At 41.6% G+C, this 20,380-nt stretch overlaps 1 protein-coding gene across 6 annotated transcripts in view; it reads left to right on the top strand.

The window, feature by feature from the left end:
- AFF3 (AF4/FMR2 family member 3) overlaps positions 1 to 18,326 on the top strand; it is a 330,156-nt gene extending 311,830 nt beyond the window's left edge. For 4 of the 6 annotated variants that reach the window (XM_030475872.1, XM_030475871.1, XM_030475869.1 and 1 more), the window contains 4 exons: positions 2,067 to 2,160; positions 6,284 to 6,333; positions 6,464 to 6,678; positions 8,024 to 18,326. In XM_030475872.1, the coding sequence (XP_030331732.1) occupies positions 2,067 to 2,160; positions 6,284 to 6,333; positions 6,464 to 6,678; positions 8,024 to 8,145 (481 nt within the window). In that variant the 3' untranslated portion in view covers positions 8,146 to 18,326. The remainder of the gene's footprint in view (positions 1 to 2,066; positions 2,161 to 6,283; positions 6,334 to 6,463; positions 6,679 to 8,023) is intronic. The other 2 variants (XR_003989977.1, XR_003989976.1) reach the window with 2 other exon arrangements.
- Positions 18,327 to 20,380: the final 2,054 nt, after the last annotated feature.

The following is a 20,380-nucleotide window of genomic DNA, read 5'->3' as shown; positions in this document are numbered from 1 at the left end:
ACATTTTAGGCTCAATAATCATAAATTATGTTTTTATTATATGAAGGGAGATATGGTGATGGTGATAATTAAGCCTTTTGGATTACCCTCTAAATTGAGATTTCTAGATACACAAGCATGCACCTTAGATGCTATAGGATGGTTGCTCATTGCTAGTAAAATACTAAAATGTTATTAAAATCAAATTTTAATTTAATATCTATGTGGTTAATACATAAAATACCTATTACATGGTTACTGATTCTCAGTAAGTGGACATTTACAATCAGCAAGTGTGTTTTTAACATCTATTAACCATCTGTTAAAAATCCAAATCAAATGCGTCTTTAGCTTTAGCCTCCATAAATAAGGGCTCCTAATCAATCATTTGTATTTAAAAGACAAAAATATTCAGAGATGCATTTATTTTTTAAATGCCTTTTCTTTGTCACTGGTTTGCCGTGCTATCGGGAGGAGCACAGAATGCGCTAATGGCAATTGCTTTAAAGACGCTTAGGTGGAAAAATGACTAAAGAATGGTTAAAAAAAAAATAAAGCCGTATTACAAAGGGTTGCCGAGAACTGCCAGAGCGCCTCGGTATGTGCAGAGCCACATCCAAATTCACGGAGCCGCTGCATCTGTTTCAGCAGAAAGGTCAGCGAGGGGGAAAGCAGACGGTGCCTTCGCTGGGCGATGAATAGCAATCTTAACTCACCGTCTGCCAGGCAGCAGATGAGCTGACACCATTTGCATATGTGCTGTACCTGTGAAGGTGACAGAGTGAGAGTTATGGTGGTGGCTGCGAGGCCACCGCATCCGCCGGCAGCTCCCAGGCTGCCAGGCAGCTCCGCTTCTCCTAGGGAGAGACTGCCCTCCAGCGGCCAAAGTCAGAAATTCACCTTACGCTTTCAGGGCAAGAGGCTGAGAAACCCTACCTGGGATTTTTTTCAAGAGCAATTTTGCTAATTCGATGAGTTTGCTGAGGTTTGGGCAGCTCCTGGGCACGGGGAGGTGGATTTTGCTCTGCGCTTCCAAACTCAAGGCAGCTTCTGGTGCTCCAGGTTAACTCTAAGACTACATACAACTTTTAAAAATAAGGCCTCCGCTGCCAAAGGAAAAGCAAAACACATCAGATATTTGCTTTGAAAGCTGTGTTACTGTGGGGCAATCCCACAGTCGTCGATCATAAAGCTTGCTGGGAAAAGGTGGTGATGATTCTTGGTTTAGAAAATAGACCAGTACACCTAAAACCAATAGCAAAGAAAAGAGTTTGTGTGTCCTGCATGCTGGTTATCAGTTATAGTGATGTATAATTATAGTTAATAGCTATTACTCTCATTTAATTACATAGCATTAAAGGTGTGTGGCACTCCGCAGACTAACGAGGTGCACGGGGGCAAGACAGTTCCAATAGAGCACATTGAGTTTTTCAGCCCACTGCTGCTTTCCTCTGGGGAACAAATCCAGCAGGTGGCCTAGGAATAGCTTCCAGGCTTCAACACAATCTCCATTCCGGTTCACACAGAGGAGCTTGGCCAGTGAAATATGGGCACGTCCGAGGTTTCCTGTTTCCCAGCTGACTCCAGCTGCTGGAAGAGAGCGCAGGGTGTACACAAAATACACCCATTATAACTGGAGTTCATTATACAAGCTCCAGGCTATTGTAATAAAGTCCCAGGAGAAGATACCCCAAAAGGCTGCCTTTGCATTTACAAATAATAGATTTTTAAAAATGCATATGTTGGGTTCCAGGCCTGTAATGACCTTTTCACAGGAGAGGCCTTTGGTCAAGTGTGCAGACTTAAGGTCAGAGTCAAGGGCTGGGAACCCAAACCTGCAAATCCTTCTGAGAACAGTTTGTTGAATACCTTACTGGTAGCCTTCATCAGCGTGACCTGTCCTGGCTGTAATACCCAGCCTTGCTCGTGAATCCATGGCAAAGTGTAAAGTACTGTAAACAAATGGTGATAAAATTCATAAACAAGGTGCTGTCAGCATTCCACTCTGTGTTAGTTAGAGACTTTAAGATAATTGGGGTTTCTGTTCAGGGGGCATGCCTTACCTTCTGCTCTCCCTTTTGTTCTAGTTACCGCTGCCTGGCCCTTCTGTACTGGAGGATGTTCCGACTCAAGAGAGACCATGCGGTCAAGTATTCGAAAGCGCTTATTGAGTATTTCAAGGTATATTCTTTATGGCATGTTTTTAAATCAGTGTGCCATTATAGGAAATACAGCATCTTACTTCAACAGTGTGCTGGGCTTAGTTCTTCCCCTGTGAAGTCAGTGGAGTTTTACCATGGACTCCCATGGCAATGCCTGATCTCTATTCAGTTCTGTTGTCTTCACAAGGGCCCCTTTTTGCAAAGTACACATTGTGTCCCTTCCTTCATGAGTGTACCCACTCATGCTGAACCCAGGACAATGAGGATGAGAGGTTCATTGTACTAACAAACAGGCATTTTCAGATTATTCTTGGTTGATTGTCTAGTGCCATCCACCTCTGTTATGATTAGGTTTGCAGATTTTCCTCTAAGAATCCCCTCCGGGATTCCACTTCCCACTAGAACTGTGAGTTGGAGACTTTGATCTAGATCAGTCCTCAGCTGCAGGGCTTCCACTTAAGAGAACTGATAGGTAGGAGAGTGCAGTGGGACATGTTCTTACTCATGGAACTGGCAAACGGCCCACACTGACTTCAGTGGGAGTTGTATGAAAGCATCAGAGGGCAGCCAAACCACCTGCCATCTACTTGACACGACACTGCTGGCTTCCCCTTCCTGCTTTGCTTCGCCTGCTTCTGCTTCCGTTTTCCACTCTGCCAAGTCCAAACCCTGGTTATTTTCAGTAAGACAGGAAGTCACTTAAAGTATTTTAATACATTTTATTTGACAGGCAACCTTTCCCTGGAAAGTATCTCAGGAACAAATACTTTCAGGTGGAGTTCACCTAGCAGTCAGTCCATCCAGCACTTGATCTACAAACACAAAATTAGCCTTTATTTTTCTAAATAATAATAATTTAAAAAAAAAATAATATTAACATACAAGTGCTTTAAGACAAACTGCTCTGAGGGATCTTCTGAACAGCCATTTTTCTTTGAACACAGGGATCATCTCTTGGGTTTTTATTGCAGGGGGAGGTACCTTGAAATGAAAAACATCCATCCTTTGACATTTTGTTAATAAAAAAAATCAAATACAAGCACAAATGCTCATGGCCAGATTCTGAACACATGAAGACAGTGAAGGAAATTGACAGATCTGTTATTGTCAAACTGAAATTGAAGCCACTGTAATTGCTTCTAAAAATTTAGCAATATATAATTCAACAAGTTATGTTTCTCTAACAATGACGTGATTTCAGGGGAAAGAAATATGTGCTTATTACAGTACTTTATTCTTCTTTACCAGTTCAGAGAATACCTGCATTAAGAACAGGATGGTCAGGCTCTCAACCATGTAAAATGTCTCATACTAGCAGACAGAAACTGTTTCACAGCAAATATAAAATGGACTTACACTCTGCTGTAGCCAAGATGAGCTTGGTTTTTTGCAGAGCTCCTGCTGATATAATGATAGTGCAGTTTCACATTAGAAAGTATTCTCACCTTTGAAAGTAAAAATGGGAAAAAAAATCCATTTGCTATAATTTTCAGTGGAAAACAAGCCAATTCTCCACTCATTTCATATTTGGTATCTAAAAGCTTTCAAAACCAAGTGATGTGAAATGCTGACTGCATTAAGAACTTCCACATATATTATCAATCAAAGAAAGATTTTAAGCCTTGTCACACATTTGCAGGGAAAATTAGACAGAGTTTTCTTTTAGAAAAGAAAAAAAAATTATTTAAATCTCCTTTAAAGTATTTTATTTCCATTATTTAAAAAAAAAAAAAAAAAATTATAATGCAGCAGAGAATTAAAAAGAAGCCACAGATGTTCAGGGGCCAGACATATTAGAGAGCATAAAGAAACCCAGAGAATGGGCAGCAGTAAGCAAAGTGGGATAAGAGATGGTCCCTTACAACATTATACTCTTTAGAATCCTTACCCCACCCTTTTGGTGCAGAACTGAGAGGAAGCTGAAGCACTATACCTAAAACGTGAGAAAAAAGGTGTGGCAAGTTGTACAGTAAGGCAGAGGCTGGTTTACATTTACGGTGAAGTATCCTTGACTCCACTTCGATTTTTGTATTTTTGTGCCTCCAACTCTGTAAGTAAATAACATACACTCAGTTTCCATTACACTAGAAAGACGAAAGCCAGTAATTATTCTGCAAGAGAAGCAAATGCTGAGGATTCCCAGGCTGGTTCTATTTAGAATGATCAATGAGAACTTCTTCTTTTCACACCTTAACCCTTCCTGCCAAGAAAAAAAAAAAAAGGGGGGAAAATCCACTGAAAGAAGAACCCCCTGTGGGACGCTTTAAAGGTTATTTTTCATACCACTTACCTGGGATGTAGAAGATCCAGTGTCAAAATGCAGGAAGAATGCCAAGGCATACAGCACTGATGTGATCCCTGCTAAAATACAGCCAATGCCAGTGTGTGTATGAATGGTGTGGGAACACAAGCAGCAGTTCAGAGGACACATCAAAACTGAGAAAACAAACTTTTAGAAGAGGTGCTAAGGAGATGTGTCCAGCTTACTGCAGAACAGGTTAAGAGAGGATGTGATCATTGCGTATAGGGAAACAGAGCTGATAATACCAGGCAACATGCAGTTTTGCTGGCATTGGACCAACACCCAAAAGCTAGCACTGAAGTTAAGAAAATTCAGTCCTGAAACTCTGAAACAGAACCTGTTTTTCTAACTGTGAAGCCTACTAAACATTAGAACAGGACACAGGAGAACAAGGAGGATAAATAGTGTCTTAGTCTTTCTATATGACTGGCTATCCTTTCTAAAAAGAGTAAAATAAAATAAATTTTTAAATGTCGTTTAGCTTCTGGTAAAAGTTCCATGACTGGTGGGAAAGGGAAATTGCAGACCTGAGGGATTACTCCTGGCCTTGAAATCCATGAAGCTCTGAAACCCCTGGTTTATCATTTTTCCTTACTAAGCCATGGGAGACAAGCATTTTTGTAGTGCTGTTAATGCTTGTAGCTCCTGCAGCTTGCAACACCTGCAGCCTTGCATTTAGCAATATCCATGAACAGATCTCAAGCTACAGGACTTCACTTGGTCTCCCATGATTGCCAAGAAGGAAAGGAAGAACACAATTATCTGCATGTATGGTTTCAGGGGAGAGTGTGCGGACATCACTTTCCTCTGCAGAATCAGAGACTCTCCATTCCTGAATGTGAGACTGCGGATGGAATGGACTAGAAAAGTTTTGTTTCTTAGACTTCTGTTTTCTACATCCTTCTTTCTTACAGGCCTAGGATTAAATCAGTCACTGCATTTGGAAGAGAACAGTTTTCCCACAAGTCAAATGGGCAGAAACCTGCCAGAAAATTCCCACCAGCTCTTACACACTAACTACTAGAATAATTTTACTTATTCAGTTTCCATTATTGCAGACACCTGAATTTCTGCTCTGTAAATGTAGTGCTTGTACAACGTAGTCTCTCCCCAAGCAATGGGGAGAGACTAAAATAGCCTAAGCACACTATACCAGTGAGAGTCTTGATGGCTGCAGGTACATGCGAGATCACACTAAGTCTAATGTCCCCTTTTAGGGGCTTGTGGGGAACTTTCTTCAGCTAGAGAAAATAGCAGTCTACAGGGACAGTCTCTGACACTGTAAATGCTGCTGTATTCAGACAAAGGGGAACAGCTCCAAGAGGAGCAATCATGAGAGAGATTCTTGAGCCTGGTGGTTAAAACACCCACCTGAGCTGAAGGAGTCTCAGATTCACATCCCTGTGGTCAGACAGGCTGAGCAGACTTGCACAGCGTTGCAGATCCTAAGGGAATTACATTTGTCTTTGAGGACAGGAGAGTAGGAGGAAATCCTTCTGGCTTTCTCTATCACAAGAAATTCCAGCCTAAACCTCACAGAGTCCTAGCGGCACTTTCTTCTGAACTCCCAGGATTTCTGTGAAAAGTTTCCTTTTCAACATGTTTCCTCAATCAGCCTCCATGCCAGGGTGTTTAATAGACTGTGATTTGAGTCTGTGCTGCAGCACTGCTTCATCACAAAACCAAACCAGGCTGAGTGGGTTTATTGCATCATGAGACTTAAATACTTCTACTTGCACAATTTTTTCTTTACATTTCTTTACTTTTATACTGTTTAATGTACTTCATTTCATAGTCTTATATAAATTATATGCCTTCTGAATTACTTTTTCCTTTACAGAATTCATCAAAAGCTGCCCAGAACCCATCTCCTTGGGGTGCCAGTGGAAAGTAAGTCGCACAGAAACATACATCAGCTTGGCAGTCAGAAATTATATTTTCTTACCCACAGTATGGTCTGATATTCTCATGTTTTTAATCCCAACACCTTTTAAGTAACTGTATTAATATCTGTTTCCAGGAGCACAGGAACACCATCACCCATGTCCCCTAGCCCTTCTCCAGTCAGCTCTGTAGGATCCCAGGGGAGCACCGGGGCCCCCTCCCCATCTCCTATTGTCAGCATCCCGCAGCGCATTCATCAAATGGCTGCCAACCATGTCAGCATCACCAACAGCATCCTGCACAGCTATGATTACTGGGAGATGGCTGACAACCTGGCCAAGGAAAACAGAGGTGAGTCAAGGCAATGGACTATTCTAGAAGACTGTCACATGATTTTGATCAGGAAAGTGATTATTTTGATAGGAATCATGTCTGCAAAGTAAGACTGCAGAGGTGACTTTTTTCTTCAGTCTGCTCATAGTCTGATCAAAACAGCCCAAAAAGGCAATTTTGATAGCTGTCTCGCTATCTCACTGGGGTTTTTTTTCTTTATTTGGCTGGTCAGGACTGGTGACAGGTCACAGACATAGCTGTGGGTAGCATTCACTGCCATCTGTGTCATTCTGGAGAGAGAGGTTTGTGGCAGGCAAGGCAGCTTCCTTCCCCCTAAAGTTGTGGAGCTGGATGGGATGTGTTTAGCCAGACCATGTCAAAAAGTAGGAGCACACTTCCCTTCTGCAGAAGGAGTGAACAGCCCCTAGCCCTCCCCCCATCCAAGCAGACACAGATGGGAACGAGGCACCTTGTTCCCTCTTCAGAGCAAACTTCTCTCAGCTGAACTGGTTTCCATGAGCAAGTGTCTCAGCATCTGACTTGATGGTAAAGTATTGCTTGGTTTTCAGGCTAAATTATGGATTTAAGGCATGGCCAGGATTCAAATCCAAATGAAGGCACCTAAATGTAGGTGTGTTTATATGAGTTGCAGGGGAAGGGCTAATCTCGCATTGCAGTTGATGGAGCTTTGTTCAATACAATCAGCAGAGTTCAGAGAGCTGCCCAATTCACCCTGAAAGGGAGACTGGGATACAATTCAGTTCTTAACCATAGCTGCCAAATGCCATTATTTGAGGTATCCTTACCTACACTCCCACTGCAGAAGTCTCCTGTGTGAGATCTGCCTGTCCAGGTTGTATGTATCAACTGCCTGAGAGCATCTCAAAGGGCATAGGTGCCTCTAAGCAGGCAACTGAATTAAGCCCCCAGTGGCTCATTAGCCAATTTATTCTTTAGGCTGGGCTGAGCATGTTGTACAGACCTCTATTTCTCTATTGCGGTAGCTTAAATATCTAGCATATGTATAGATAGACTCTTGTGTGTAGATTTTTTGATTTAGTTGTCCTTAATCTTCAAATAAATCTTGGCCAGCATCTGTTTGCTTTATCAAGACTCAGTGGAAATTAATGAAAAGCAAAGCCGAAGAACTCACTGCTTGGTTCTTTAAAAAGAAAATTGTTGTGCATCGGCCTGTAACATCATGAACCACAGGGCTTTAAAATTAATCTCGCCAGCACTAAACTTTCATTCCTATGAAACACTCAGCTTGGCTCAATTTGCAAGAGAATAAAATCTATTAAAGGGTGACAAGTAGCAAACACAGCTTCACTCTTCTGATGCTGAATCTTTTCTTTCCCTGTAGATTTTTTTAACGACTTGGATGCGTTGATGGGACCTATCACCTTGCACAGCAGTATGGAGCATTTAGTTCAGTACACTCAACAAGGACTTCACTGGGTGCGGAATAGCGCTCACTTGTCATAATGACTGTGTGCCATTCACATGGACAGTATACCTTTCATGGATAATTCAGTTATTCTGGACACTGTGCTACAGAAATAGTCAACCACAGCATTGATCCAAACAAAGGTGAATCTTTCTTCAATACTGAGTAAAATTTTTCTGAGTCTAGACATGTATGTGTGCATATGTACAATATACAGTGATGTCTCTTCAGAATGAATTGTTCTGTATCGCTCTCCAAACATTTTCATACACTAGAAATACTAGAAAGAACTGATCTTAATGCACAAAACATACCCTTTCTATTCTTGTACCGAAAAACTCAGAAACCAAAATCTCATGGGTTGATTGATCCAAGTGCAATAAGCACAGATCCCTATTCAGGAAAGCTCTCAATAGATTCTTAACTTTAAGCTTGCACTGAAATTCCGTTGACTTCAGCAGAGCTTAAGCACATAAACAAGGGCTTTCCTGAACTGGAATGAGTGAGGGCAAATCATAGACATGGAGAACTTATACTGAGAGCATGGACACGTCACAGAAGCTTCAATATTAATGTGCCATTTCCCTGTTACTTCTCCGCTGGGGCACACAGCGGAGTTGTGTAGCTTGCATTAAGTTGGAGAAAGATGGCATTCCTCCATGTGCAATAAGTTTCAACAAACTGCATGCATTTCTTTATCTCCTGTCTTTTTAAATAATTTTACCTCTTGTTCAGATCCTCACCAACAGTATAACCTACAGGATCAAGCAAAAAGCCTGAAAACAGACACACTGATAGCAAAAGCTTTGAAGAGATGGTGGAAAACTGCATTCTGTTACTGATAGTAAATAGATATATGAACAAATATGGCAAACTGCAATCCAGTTAGTAAAGAAAATGTGTTAATTTAGCTGCATACACACAGAGAGACAGAGAGATATCTGTAACAGTTGTTGACTTTGCATGGGAAAGCTTCATCCTACAGATTTTTACTTTCATATCTTTTTTTATCTAGCAGAAGCTTGCAGCATTTTCTTCTCTGCTGTATGGGAGCATTACATGCAATTTCCTTTATCTGGGAAGCTGAGTTTGCTGCTCATCAGGCTAAGAACTGTTTCCTATCATAATCCTCTCACTCTTCATGCATAATCCTCAACTAGGCATTAACGTTTCTTGATTTATGGGATGTTTTCAGTTCCTGTTGACAGGCTGTGTTTTTCATGCCAGAATTAATCCCACAATAATTGGAGTTTAATTTGGGTCAGATGAGGTCAAGGCTAGTTCATATCAACTGTGCTTGCGTTCAGTGCATTTTTGTTCATTTTCAGTGGTTTTCACACATTTAGTTTTCTTTTTCTGTACTTCAAAAAAAATAAATTCTGTAAGTTAAAAAAATTTAATTTTTTTGCAATCAGATTTGCAGCTTTTACTCAATTGAGCAGCTCCGGTGACTTTAAATGGTCTGTTCTTGTCCAAGTCACTGGTTGGACCCTTTGATGGTTGTTTTCTAATCTAATTCACTTACATATTAAGAAAACGTGAGTACAAAAGACTCTTTCAATAGAAGATCCAATTGACGGCTGATTGATTGGTCCTTGCTGCCTTTTTTTTTCCTCCCCCATTTTTGAAGAGCTGTGTTTTGGAAAAAAAAAAAACAAACAATGCAGCACGTTTTCTGAGCTAAACAGCTTTGGTAACACAGGCTGGCTGTACTCTGTGGTGAAAAGCAGGCTTGAGAACACACTGAGCCCCATGTACCATAACTCCAGCTACTGCTCAGACTCGGAGCACTCACCCCATTCTTTGAAGCAGCTCAGCAGGTAGCTACAAGGAATTGCTCTGCCCCAAGCCAGGCTGAGCTGATATTTATGTGTCCACTAGTGCTCAGATACTTCCCCCTAATTGAAGTCCTGAGCTCAGGCTGTGGCCACCTCTTAGCACAGACTTGAGTGTTACAGTGTCTGGCTTTAAGAGTGAACATGGACCTGCTGTTAAATAACAAAATAAACTTCCTCCAAGTCCTCCTGTCACTCTGAACTCTGGCTGTTACCCACCCCAAAAAGAACACGATTCATTTGGTCACAACTATCGTGGAGAACTTGATCGGTGCCTTTCAGTTTATCACTTGCCTGATCTCCAGCTGTGGGAGTCTGTCGGGATTTACTAGACTAGCAGCAACAGATTCCATCAGCTGCTCCAATACCCTATGAAGGTACTGTGGGATTTCTCCTCAGATCAGGAAAGTGAAATTCCGGTTAGATTAGCTTCTGTTTTCTTTGACGGTGCCTATGATGTTTATCTTCAGATAAGTTTGGTGGTTTGGGAGCCCTTACTGCTATTTAATGTTGGGAAATTTTAGAAGTGACAAATATTACTTGCCTTAAATGGAGTTTAGTTTTATTGCACATGTGACATTTGAGTTTCAAATATGGAACTTTGAAGCATGTTTATTTTACTAAGATTGGGATATTTTTCTTAAATCACAATGAACTCTTTGTATGGATGTAATATGTCAAGAAACTTCAGAGAAATGCAAGAATTAATGCTGTCCTGTTGTAACATTTCCAAGTACTAAGGATCTCTTGTGGATGATTGTCTTTTCTTGTACATTGCTCTTATATTGAATTATTCCAGCTAAAATGCCCATTGCTTCCACGGAAAAACACACTGGATTTTAGTTTTTGTGCTAGCATCATCTGTGTTGTCTGATGAGTACACTGAGCCTTAACTTCTCGTGGTATAACAGGATGAAATAGCAGCCATTTAAACCAACTAGACATATAAATGGATTAGAGGTTTTGTGCTTCTCTCCATAGGGGTTCCTGCAGCTATACTACTTTGGTGAGGTTATTTAGAATACTCTTTTGTGCAGACCACTTGCTGTGTATGGTTACTGCCATTTATATGACTGAAGGTAGCATGGTGACAAGGAATATATCATTTCATGTTTTTAGGGCCTGGTCTGGAGGAGTGCATGTGGCTTTTAGGTCTGGTCCAGTTAAGCATATGCTCTACCTTAAGAACCTGAATAGTCTTAGGCACTTCACCATGAGCCAAAAGTTTTCTGTGTGTTCTGGATGCGACCAGAGGTGACTAGCTTCTTTGGAGTTCCATGAAAGACACTGGCTTGTTCCAATCTGTTGTAGAAGTCCACGAATATGTAGGCTTCTTTACACGATAGCAATGTTCAGGTTCATTCTGGGAAGGTAAGAAGTCATTCTGTACAAATCCAGAAGGATTATCCCCGAAGGGAGAGGTTTGCTTACAAACTGAAGCAAACAGAAGGGTTGGTAAAGCAATGGGAATCGATTCAAAGGAGCTATGTATTGCAAGTCAATGCAACAAATACAGAGCAGCCTATAGTATCCTCACAGACAGCAAGACCACACCGACCCCTTGGCCTTAATCATTTATGGCATACCATGACTGACAGGTAAGAACAAAGCATATGCAGAGGTTTGAGTGCGGTCAAAAGCCAAGCATAGTCCTCCCTGTCACATGGCAGGATGACCCAACCCCTTGTTTGCCTATTTCTTTTATCCAAATATCACAGGGCTCCAAAGGAAGAGATTATAGTGAACAGATGACCTTAGGTAAAGGAGATTAAGAAGATCAAGCCCTAAGTGTAGATACAAACACATATGTATATACTGTAAATCTAAATAGTGATAAAAGTCACTCAGCATGAAGGATGTTACTAGTGCCTACCATTGACCATCAAGTACTCATCACTGAGGAGCCATATCACCTCAGAAGTGCAGTAGCTGTTATCAAAATAATTTGTGTAGCTAATTAATTTATAAGAAATGCACCTTTGAGACTGTGCCATAAGTATCTCTTTTGTAATGCAAATATTCAACCATTTTTCATGGCTACTGATTCAAATCTACATCACTGAAATGTCAGGATATCTTTTTTTCCCTAGATGAGGACATATATACTTAGACCTGCCTAATCTGTGCTTAGTTTATCTACCCAAGATATTTTAGTAGTCACCAGCCTTAACGCATGTACAGTATATTCTATTCACTGACTTGGTTGTAGGTTTTAATCCAAATGCAATTGGAATTTGTGAAATTACTTGGATTAATGGCATCTGCCTCAGATATCCTGCAGATGTGACATTAAATGATTCGTGATTTTAAGCAGGAAAGGTTGAATTTTATGTAAATAACAATAGATGAATTCCTTGATCTTTTTACAAGAAGATTTTTTTAAAAAATTAAAAGATTGTCAAAGCAATAGGTTTTTTAATTCTCCCAAATTTTCTGGAGGGTCATGGGTTCATGGTAAAAGCTATATTAAGAACATCTCCTTCTGCCATATGCCTTGCCTTTATATAATCTTCTTAATGCTTAATACGTCAGAAAAAGATGTTTCTTTTTCACAGCGATAGCAAGAATTCCCTCCCCCATTCAGGGAGAATCCTCAAACTAAAGAATAGATCTCCTGGCACAATAGAAATACAAACAATGCCTGAAGAATATGGACTTGTTAGGATAACAATAGAAGTTTGGCTGGCGCAGACCTAACATGCCTCTCATTTGGTATCTTTTTGTTAGCATTTACATCACATATTTGAACTCATTGTGTTTGAAACTAGAGAATTAGTCTGATTTTCATGTCTTGAAAAGGCCTTGTAGGTCTGATCACTACCATAATTATAATTGTTACATTAGCTTGTGTGCTGTGCGCCAAGGGCTGGAAAGGCACGTAACCGTAGATAATTTTGTCAGAATGCATTCAGAAAAGCATTTGGATGATTTTTTATCTAGTCTCTCTTGGAAACTAGAGAACAATGTCTCTCATCCTGTATTGTTAGCATGAAAATTTGGCTACTTCAGTGTCTCTCATAAAGCTGTCATTTGCCCTCAAGAAGGCCAAGACTCCATTTCCAGCATTACTGGAACCTAACAGCCTAGTGGCCATGCTGTAAATTGTTCTTAAGGTTAATTAACAATCTGGGAAAGTCACTTTAGGCCCTGATTGTTCTAGCTTTACTAAGGTTACATAGAGGAAAAACACTAAGATGTGGAGCATCCAAGGCTCCATTGCTCTTTCAAAAGACTGCGGTTTGACTATGGTTTTCCTCAGCGATGCAGGTGGCATTCAGCTGGGGCTGTTTATTCAAGTAATTCCTCTGCCTCCACTTGCTGTCTGGTTCTGTTGCCCCTGGTAGCCTGCAAGTATGCCTGCACTTTGAGGGGTGTTTTCTACTTCAGCAGCCCAAGCTACCTTTCAAACAGGGTGCTGGAGCATGGAGCAAGTAACCCATAGGTTGCATAAAGGGCCTTGCTTTCCGCAACAAAACTAGCAGCCAATACAGAAAGGCTCTCTCTCTTCTCTGATCTGTGTAGCTTGAATCTCACATGCTGTAGCTTGAATCCCAGTCTCACCCCTCCTGCCCTTGAAGGACTCCAGAGGGTCGAAGGAAAACAACAGAATTCCTCTGTCCCAAGGCACATATTCCTTTTTGGGAGTACATATAGAGAACAGCATGGAACAGCACTTGGGTCTCATGTTTCTCATATGTGCTAACACAGGGATACTTAACACTTATCTGCCTCATAGGGCTTTATGAGAATTAATTAATGTTTGCAAATCACTTTGTATCCTCAGAAGGAAAGTGCTGTAGAAGAGCTATGGAAAAAACTGCTAAATACACTGGATGAATTTCACCCCTGAGTCCAGAGCTACAAGACCCTCAAAATCCTTAAACACCACGTAAGCTCTTTATGTAAGCACCAGAATACATAAAACTTGTGCTTAGCACTGAGGGGAGTCACAGCCTAGGTGAAACTGCCATTCCCAGAGCATAGCTTTGATCCTGGTAGAGAGCAAGAACCACAATATTATACGGGACAAACAGCATAGGTTAACCAAGTGCTGTGTAGCCATCCTACAGATGACGGCTACACAGCAAGTCAAATCTTTATGTCTTTGAGCCACTTTGTATTTCTGTGAAAGAAATTTGCCTCCCCAGTTGTACCAAGTGTGTTTCTCAGAAGTATTCAAATCATGTTATTCCAAATCCAGATTCAAATAACTTTAAATCAATGGAATTTTTTTTTCTTTTAGAATGGTGCATTGCAGAGTAATGAAACATTAAGAAAATGTCCCTCTCATAGCAAAATATGTATCTGAGTGTGATGCACGTTACCTGTAACTGACTTGGGAAGTCAGAGATATGTTGGGAACATGGTGTTCAAGGAGTTACCTTCCCAAATCACACCATCATTAGCCAGCATCCCTGGGTCAAACTCCCAGCTCTGTTCTGACGCATTACCTCTAGAAGTCGATAGAGCATTTCACCAAGGACTGACCACCAGTCAAATCAAAATGTTTCTACCGCTGTTCATGTTATTCAGGCAATACTAACAAATCCTTCCTTCCTTAGCTCTAGTTATCCTTTTCTCCACTTGCCATTCTTAGACATGGAATTCTAACCCTTATAATCTGTATTGATATTGAGGCTTCGCCCAACCCCGATGCAGGACCTTGCACTTAGCCTTGTTGAACTTCTTGAGGTTCACATGGGTCCTCTCCTCAAGTCTTCCCGGCCGTCAAGGCCCTTTGGCATCCTTCATCCATGACAAAGAAGTCCATCTTCCATTTGCTAAGGTGCAGTATGGGAAGATGGGGACTTCTGGCTTTCCTCAGCAAATCACACATAGCTAACGAGTGTCACGATCAATGCAGTAATTAATTTTTTATCTCCTCAGCCTTTCGTTTTGCCTTCCTGGTCCCACAGTCAGCTCTTCCTGCAATTTTAGACATTTTCCTCCTCAACCCCATCTCCCAGCCTGTGCTTGTGATGTACATGAGAAACTAGAGCTGAAATTCCTCACTGGAAAAAAGATGGAGGGCAGCGCAGAGCTTCTCCGAGCAGCTCAGGACCTTTCTGTTTTCTTCTCGTTCCCACCCCACCTGTGGGACTGGCATACACCTTCTCCCATTAATCCGAGCAAGAGAGTTGAATTCCCTCCTCAGAAGAGACAGTGAGTGCTGATGACTCCATATACAACTTCTGCCCAGCTCTTCTCTGCATTGGAAGGCGGATGTGAGAGATCAGCAATATGGGGAGTAAAGGCCCTTAGTGCTGGTGACTCACTTGCCTGTGTGAAACAGCAGTGTAGCTGGAGGGGTTACAGCAGCATTTCCTGGCCCAGCACCATTGCCTGATGTTGTGTTACTGATCTGCCTGAATGAGCATTGCTGCTCTACGGCCCTGCAGTAGAACTAGCAGGACAGATGGTCTCACACTCGTGCAAGGACCTTTTTTAAGCCATTGAGGACACACAGTCAGCCTTGTAACAATTCACTGGGGATAAATAACAAGAGAAGGTGGAATGGGAGAGGAAAAAATGTCCTGATTTAAACAAAGAAGTTGGGATTTGCCTCATCTTGTACTGTATATAATAAGCACAATGAATCACACCCTGGAAGTGCTTGTTTCTGTGTACTGGCTACAAAGGGAATTTAGGTGATGAGCTCAGATATAGAGGTATATAAATCCTATCCCAGGTTTACAATCATACCTGTTGCTAATGAGGGTGCCTGCTGAAATTGGTAAATATCTTAGATGCACTGATGTAGGATGGACGGGGCAGAGATCACATTGGGAGGGAGCAGATATACAGGAAAACAGGTATGCAGTTAAGTACATTTATTTCTGAGATGGTTAAAGCATACATTTTAGACTTGGACCATCTCTTGCCCACTCCCTAATTCACTGGGCCCAAATCCAAAGTATATAGTTCCTCAAGGACGTGCACCTTTCTTCTATTAAGATTACTGAAATATCAAGAAAATATATTTTACAGAGTACTTAACACTCACAGGCACTTTTTCTGTATGTTGTCTGGAAGTAGAGCTGGCTTCCTTTAAACAGAAGAAACAGTTTTTCCGTACATGGCAAAGGAGATGAGCTTGGCTGTGAGCCCACATTATGCCAATATTACTCTTTTTTATGGAAATTCAACAGCATTTTTCAATTCATTACGTGAAAATGGCAATTTTATCCATGACGAACAGCCTGTAGGCCACCCAGGGCCACCTAAAGCTCATGGCCTGCCTGCAGACCAGCAGTCCCACAGCAGCTCCTAGGGCTGGCCAGGCAGCATCCTTGGCTGTCGGTGGAGGCAGGAAGAGCGGTGTTGTGTTGAGAGCTTCAGAGCAGCCCAATCAAGGTGTGCTTGTGGTGCCATTGTTAGGCTGTCTCTTTCTTTGGGCAGCAACAGGAGAGGCAGGAGCCCAGGCAGAGGAGCCAGGCAGTGTGAGAGCTGCTCTCCAGGTAGCCCAAATCTAACCCTGGTCCTCCTGTGCAGGGATATCACTCCGTGCTGACTGTGGCAAATGGAGGCAATAACTGGTGTAACAAATCATGGCTGCATACACACACACACCACAAACACACACACACACGCTTACTGCTTATGGCCTGCGTTCCTGGGGATATTATTAATGGAAACCTGGACCACGGTGGTGTCTGTTGACCAGGGGCCATGTTGCAGTAGGCATCCTTACAGAGATGGAGTTACCACCATGCAGAAGCAAAACCAAACCATGCTGTGGATGGGCGAGGGAAACAAACAGGTGGGGAACACATCACAGGGCGGCCAAAATAACAGTATGCTTAGATTTGTCATTACTTCTCCAGCCAGTTGCAATAATCACAGTAGGCCTGATTCCCTCCCCATTTCCCATGCTGTGCATAGCACCAGGGGCTGAAAATGCAATGCAGTGGTCCCAGTGTAGGGTCCAGCCACTGACCATCCTCCTGCTAGGTGTGCATGTTGCATGTTGCATGTTGCAACTCCTCCCCACCTGCCCTTTTCACACAGCGAACTTCTAAGCGAGGGTCCATGGTGAGATGAGGTACACAAAGATCAGCTTACAACCGGAATTATTTTTGTAACAAACAGCAGAGATTCATTTCCATGTTTCATTTATAACAAGAAACATCAGCAGATTTTCTGTGAAATTATTCAAGTCAGGATGGGTTTATTTGCAGCTCATAAAATACCGCTCATGTTTCTGAGGATGTGCTACCCAAGGCCTCCAGCACTTAGCCAATGCTATAGCAGTTTATCTTTCCACTGACCATGATCTCACATACAGCAGGCAATATCGTTTACACAGGTTAATAAACAGAGTATCCTGTACAGTAATTTATGCTGTAAAGTATGTACATATATCACAGTAGCAGCCACAAATGCTTTAAACTGCCTTATTTATTAGATCAGTTAGCATTTCCCCTCGTCGCTCCAGAATACTTTAAATTATTTTTATCTTTTGCATTAGGTATTTTTTTAGCTACTGCATTTTGATCCAATTATTGGAAAAAAATTGGTCTTTACAATAAATAGATATCTAAAATTTAAGTAGAAATAGCAAATTCACTGCCCATCCAACTAATATAGCTCCAAGTATGATTAAAATTAAATATGGTATACTCTTATCTGTGTATCATAGTATATGCCAGCAGTCATATTCCACTTGTGATCGATACAAACAAGAGCTTTAGTAACTTTCACCTACTTATTTCTTCCATTGTGAGACAAATAAGTAATAAACTACTTAACCTAAATGTTCCCCATGAGAGCCCTGGTCTTATTCCTCCCTCAGGCAAAACTCACTTTGGCTTCAGTGGGAGCTTTACCTAAATAAAAGTACAACATAGGGACATTACAAAAATAAATACATCATGTATGAACAGTACTTGTGCTTTGTAGTCACTGCTTCTCTCTGTAGTAAGAAACACTTACTACAGGTAAGAGGGTAAACGCTCCATGTGTAACTCTGCTCTGTCTCACACCTTCCTTTTTGCTGTACGAGTGAAAAACTGAGATTCAAAACCAATCATATTTGTTCCATTCACTCCAGTAAAGTAGAAATCTTTGAGGATCAGTTCCGAGTCAAACTAGAAAATACAAGAAAATTTTGCTTTTGCTTGTTTTCCTGTTAAATTATGTTACACAACTAAACAGGTTCATGCGTACAAAGGCAATGAAATTATTAATGACTTGTTTTACTGTTTGGAGATTTTGCTATGTCCACAGTTCGTATAAAACTCATGTAGCACAGTTTCTGGGATGGTGAAAAATCCTACTGTAATGTAACAGAATGAGCCTTAAGGATTTGTAAGAATAAGCACTTTTATATTAAAAAGCAAATATTAATTCATCAGTAAGATTACTTTTTTAATGTGACAATAAACCATGAAATCAACATCCTTCTGTCTCAATTACGCCTCATCTGTCTCTTTCTTAAACCTTTTTCTGAGAGAAAAATGTTGCCTGGTTTTCTGTTATGGCTTTTGGGTCCCATCACAGTCACCTGTGCTCCTGCCTAGGCCACCTAACTTCCCCACACCTCCTTCATGGGTGGGCTCATGTGAAACCTTAGTAGAAGGAAGGAGGAAAGGCCTGTTCGCCAAAGCAGATCTCTTTAACATGGCGTTGGATTTAACTGGGGTGTCTTACAGAACCAAAGATGTGAGAAGAGGCAGCTCTCTGGAGAAAGGAGAACAGAGTCACTGCTACTTTTCAGTGAGGCACAGGATGAGCACATAACAATTCCAAACTTCTTTCTGTTTAGATGTCGAAGACAAGACCCCGTACCTTAAGACTGGTAACATCTGTAAGTAGTGCCAAGAGAGCTGTGATCTCAGCAGCTGCAGAGCAGCAGTTCACAATTTTTAGGTTGGTATTGTGATAAAACCACTAGAAATAAAAGTACCAAGTCACTCTCCATCCTGCCCTTCCCTATCCACATACACACATGCACATATTGTTCACCAGTTATTTCCCAATTCCTACAGCTTCTTCCCACATAGGATTGCCATCTCTCAGAAGTACTAATTCCAGTACTTATTCCAAATGCTATTGTTTTAACATGACCATTTTGCAAAAGGCAGCTTCTGGTGGTTTTTTTTTTTTTTTTGCTTGATCAATACCCAGGGAGTCTGGGGCTGGATGTTTTCCTGCTTCTTACTAGGGGGAAGCACATTTTCCCAAGCAGCACCTGACAGCCAGGGCAGGCACTGGCTGAACATCTCAGGGGCAGGCCAGAAGAAATGAGCTTCCCAAAAAATATTGTGCGCTATTGTGACCTCCTGACATGAACATGGGCCTTTAATGGACTCTAACCATTACATATTGAAGCACACAAATGGAGAGCTTTTGCTATTGAGGGCAGGAAATGTATTTCAGGAACAAGCTCTGGCTTAAAACATGCAATGATTCGTGATGGGCTCACACCAGACATTGCTGCTTCCTATCACTGCCAGGAGTCTCCTGCTGGGACAGGAGAACAGGCAACCAGTGTTCTCCCAGGCATTGCCCTCATCAAAGGATGGAGACAGCTTCCCCAGGCATTGCCTGCAGAGGCTGAGGAGCCGGCATACTGCACACCAGAGGGTACCAGAGGGACAGTTATATGTAGCTGTGTTTCTGAGACCATCAAGGTTCAGAGTGAGCCCGCTGCTATCTCCCACACCAGTGCTGCCTCGGTCCTGCACACCACGCACAGCTCCATTAACTCCTGCCAGGTTGGACCTGCCTGCTCCAGCACTGCCCCTCTCCCTGAACACCTCAGCGGTTTGCTGGTAATCCTGCAAAATATCCACACAGAATTTTACTTCCTGCCTTGTTCCTCAAAAACCTCCTCTTCTCAGTGTAACTCAAGGTCAGGAAAGAAATCAGGCACCACTGAGCTAAAGACCTGGAGGGCCCATTACGATGATCTAGTCTTACTTTCCTGGAAAACACAGGCCATAACATTTCATCAAGGGATTCCTTTATGAAAGGCTAATAACCTGATGAAGAGAAGCCTAACCTTTTATTAAGGCACCCAATCTTTATTTAAAGACACAGAGCAATGAAGAATTCACCACAGCTCCTGGACTGCTATTTGCTAAAAATTCTGCCCCATGGCTTCACTTTGAATGATATCAAAGCCAACTACAAAGCCAGAAGAAAAAAAAAGAAAACTCAAAAGCCTAAGGATGGAATATGTGTGCTGAAAGAAAGGGGGAAAAAAGTATGGGGAAACTTTGCATTTTAGGGGAGTTTCTGCTTTTAATTTGAGGAAAGCATGTACAGACAGTATTATTTGCTATTCTGAAATAGAACAGGCTTTGATCTTGTTCACTAAACATGCAAGCCCACAGATGAAACACAAAAGCAAACACTGCAACAAGTACTGCTGAAATGCAGACCCTGTTGTGGTCCTTTCACATTTGTGTGAAGCTCATGTTCATAAAAATGTGAT

Source organism: Strigops habroptila, chromosome 2 (assembly GCF_004027225.2).
Source record: "Strigops habroptila isolate Jane chromosome 2, bStrHab1.2.pri, whole genome shotgun sequence".
Lineage (NCBI taxonomy): Eukaryota > Metazoa > Chordata > Aves > Psittaciformes > Psittacidae > Strigops > Strigops habroptila.
Note: the sequence above shows the minus strand (reverse complement) of the source record. Positions and strands in the feature narration are given on the sequence as shown.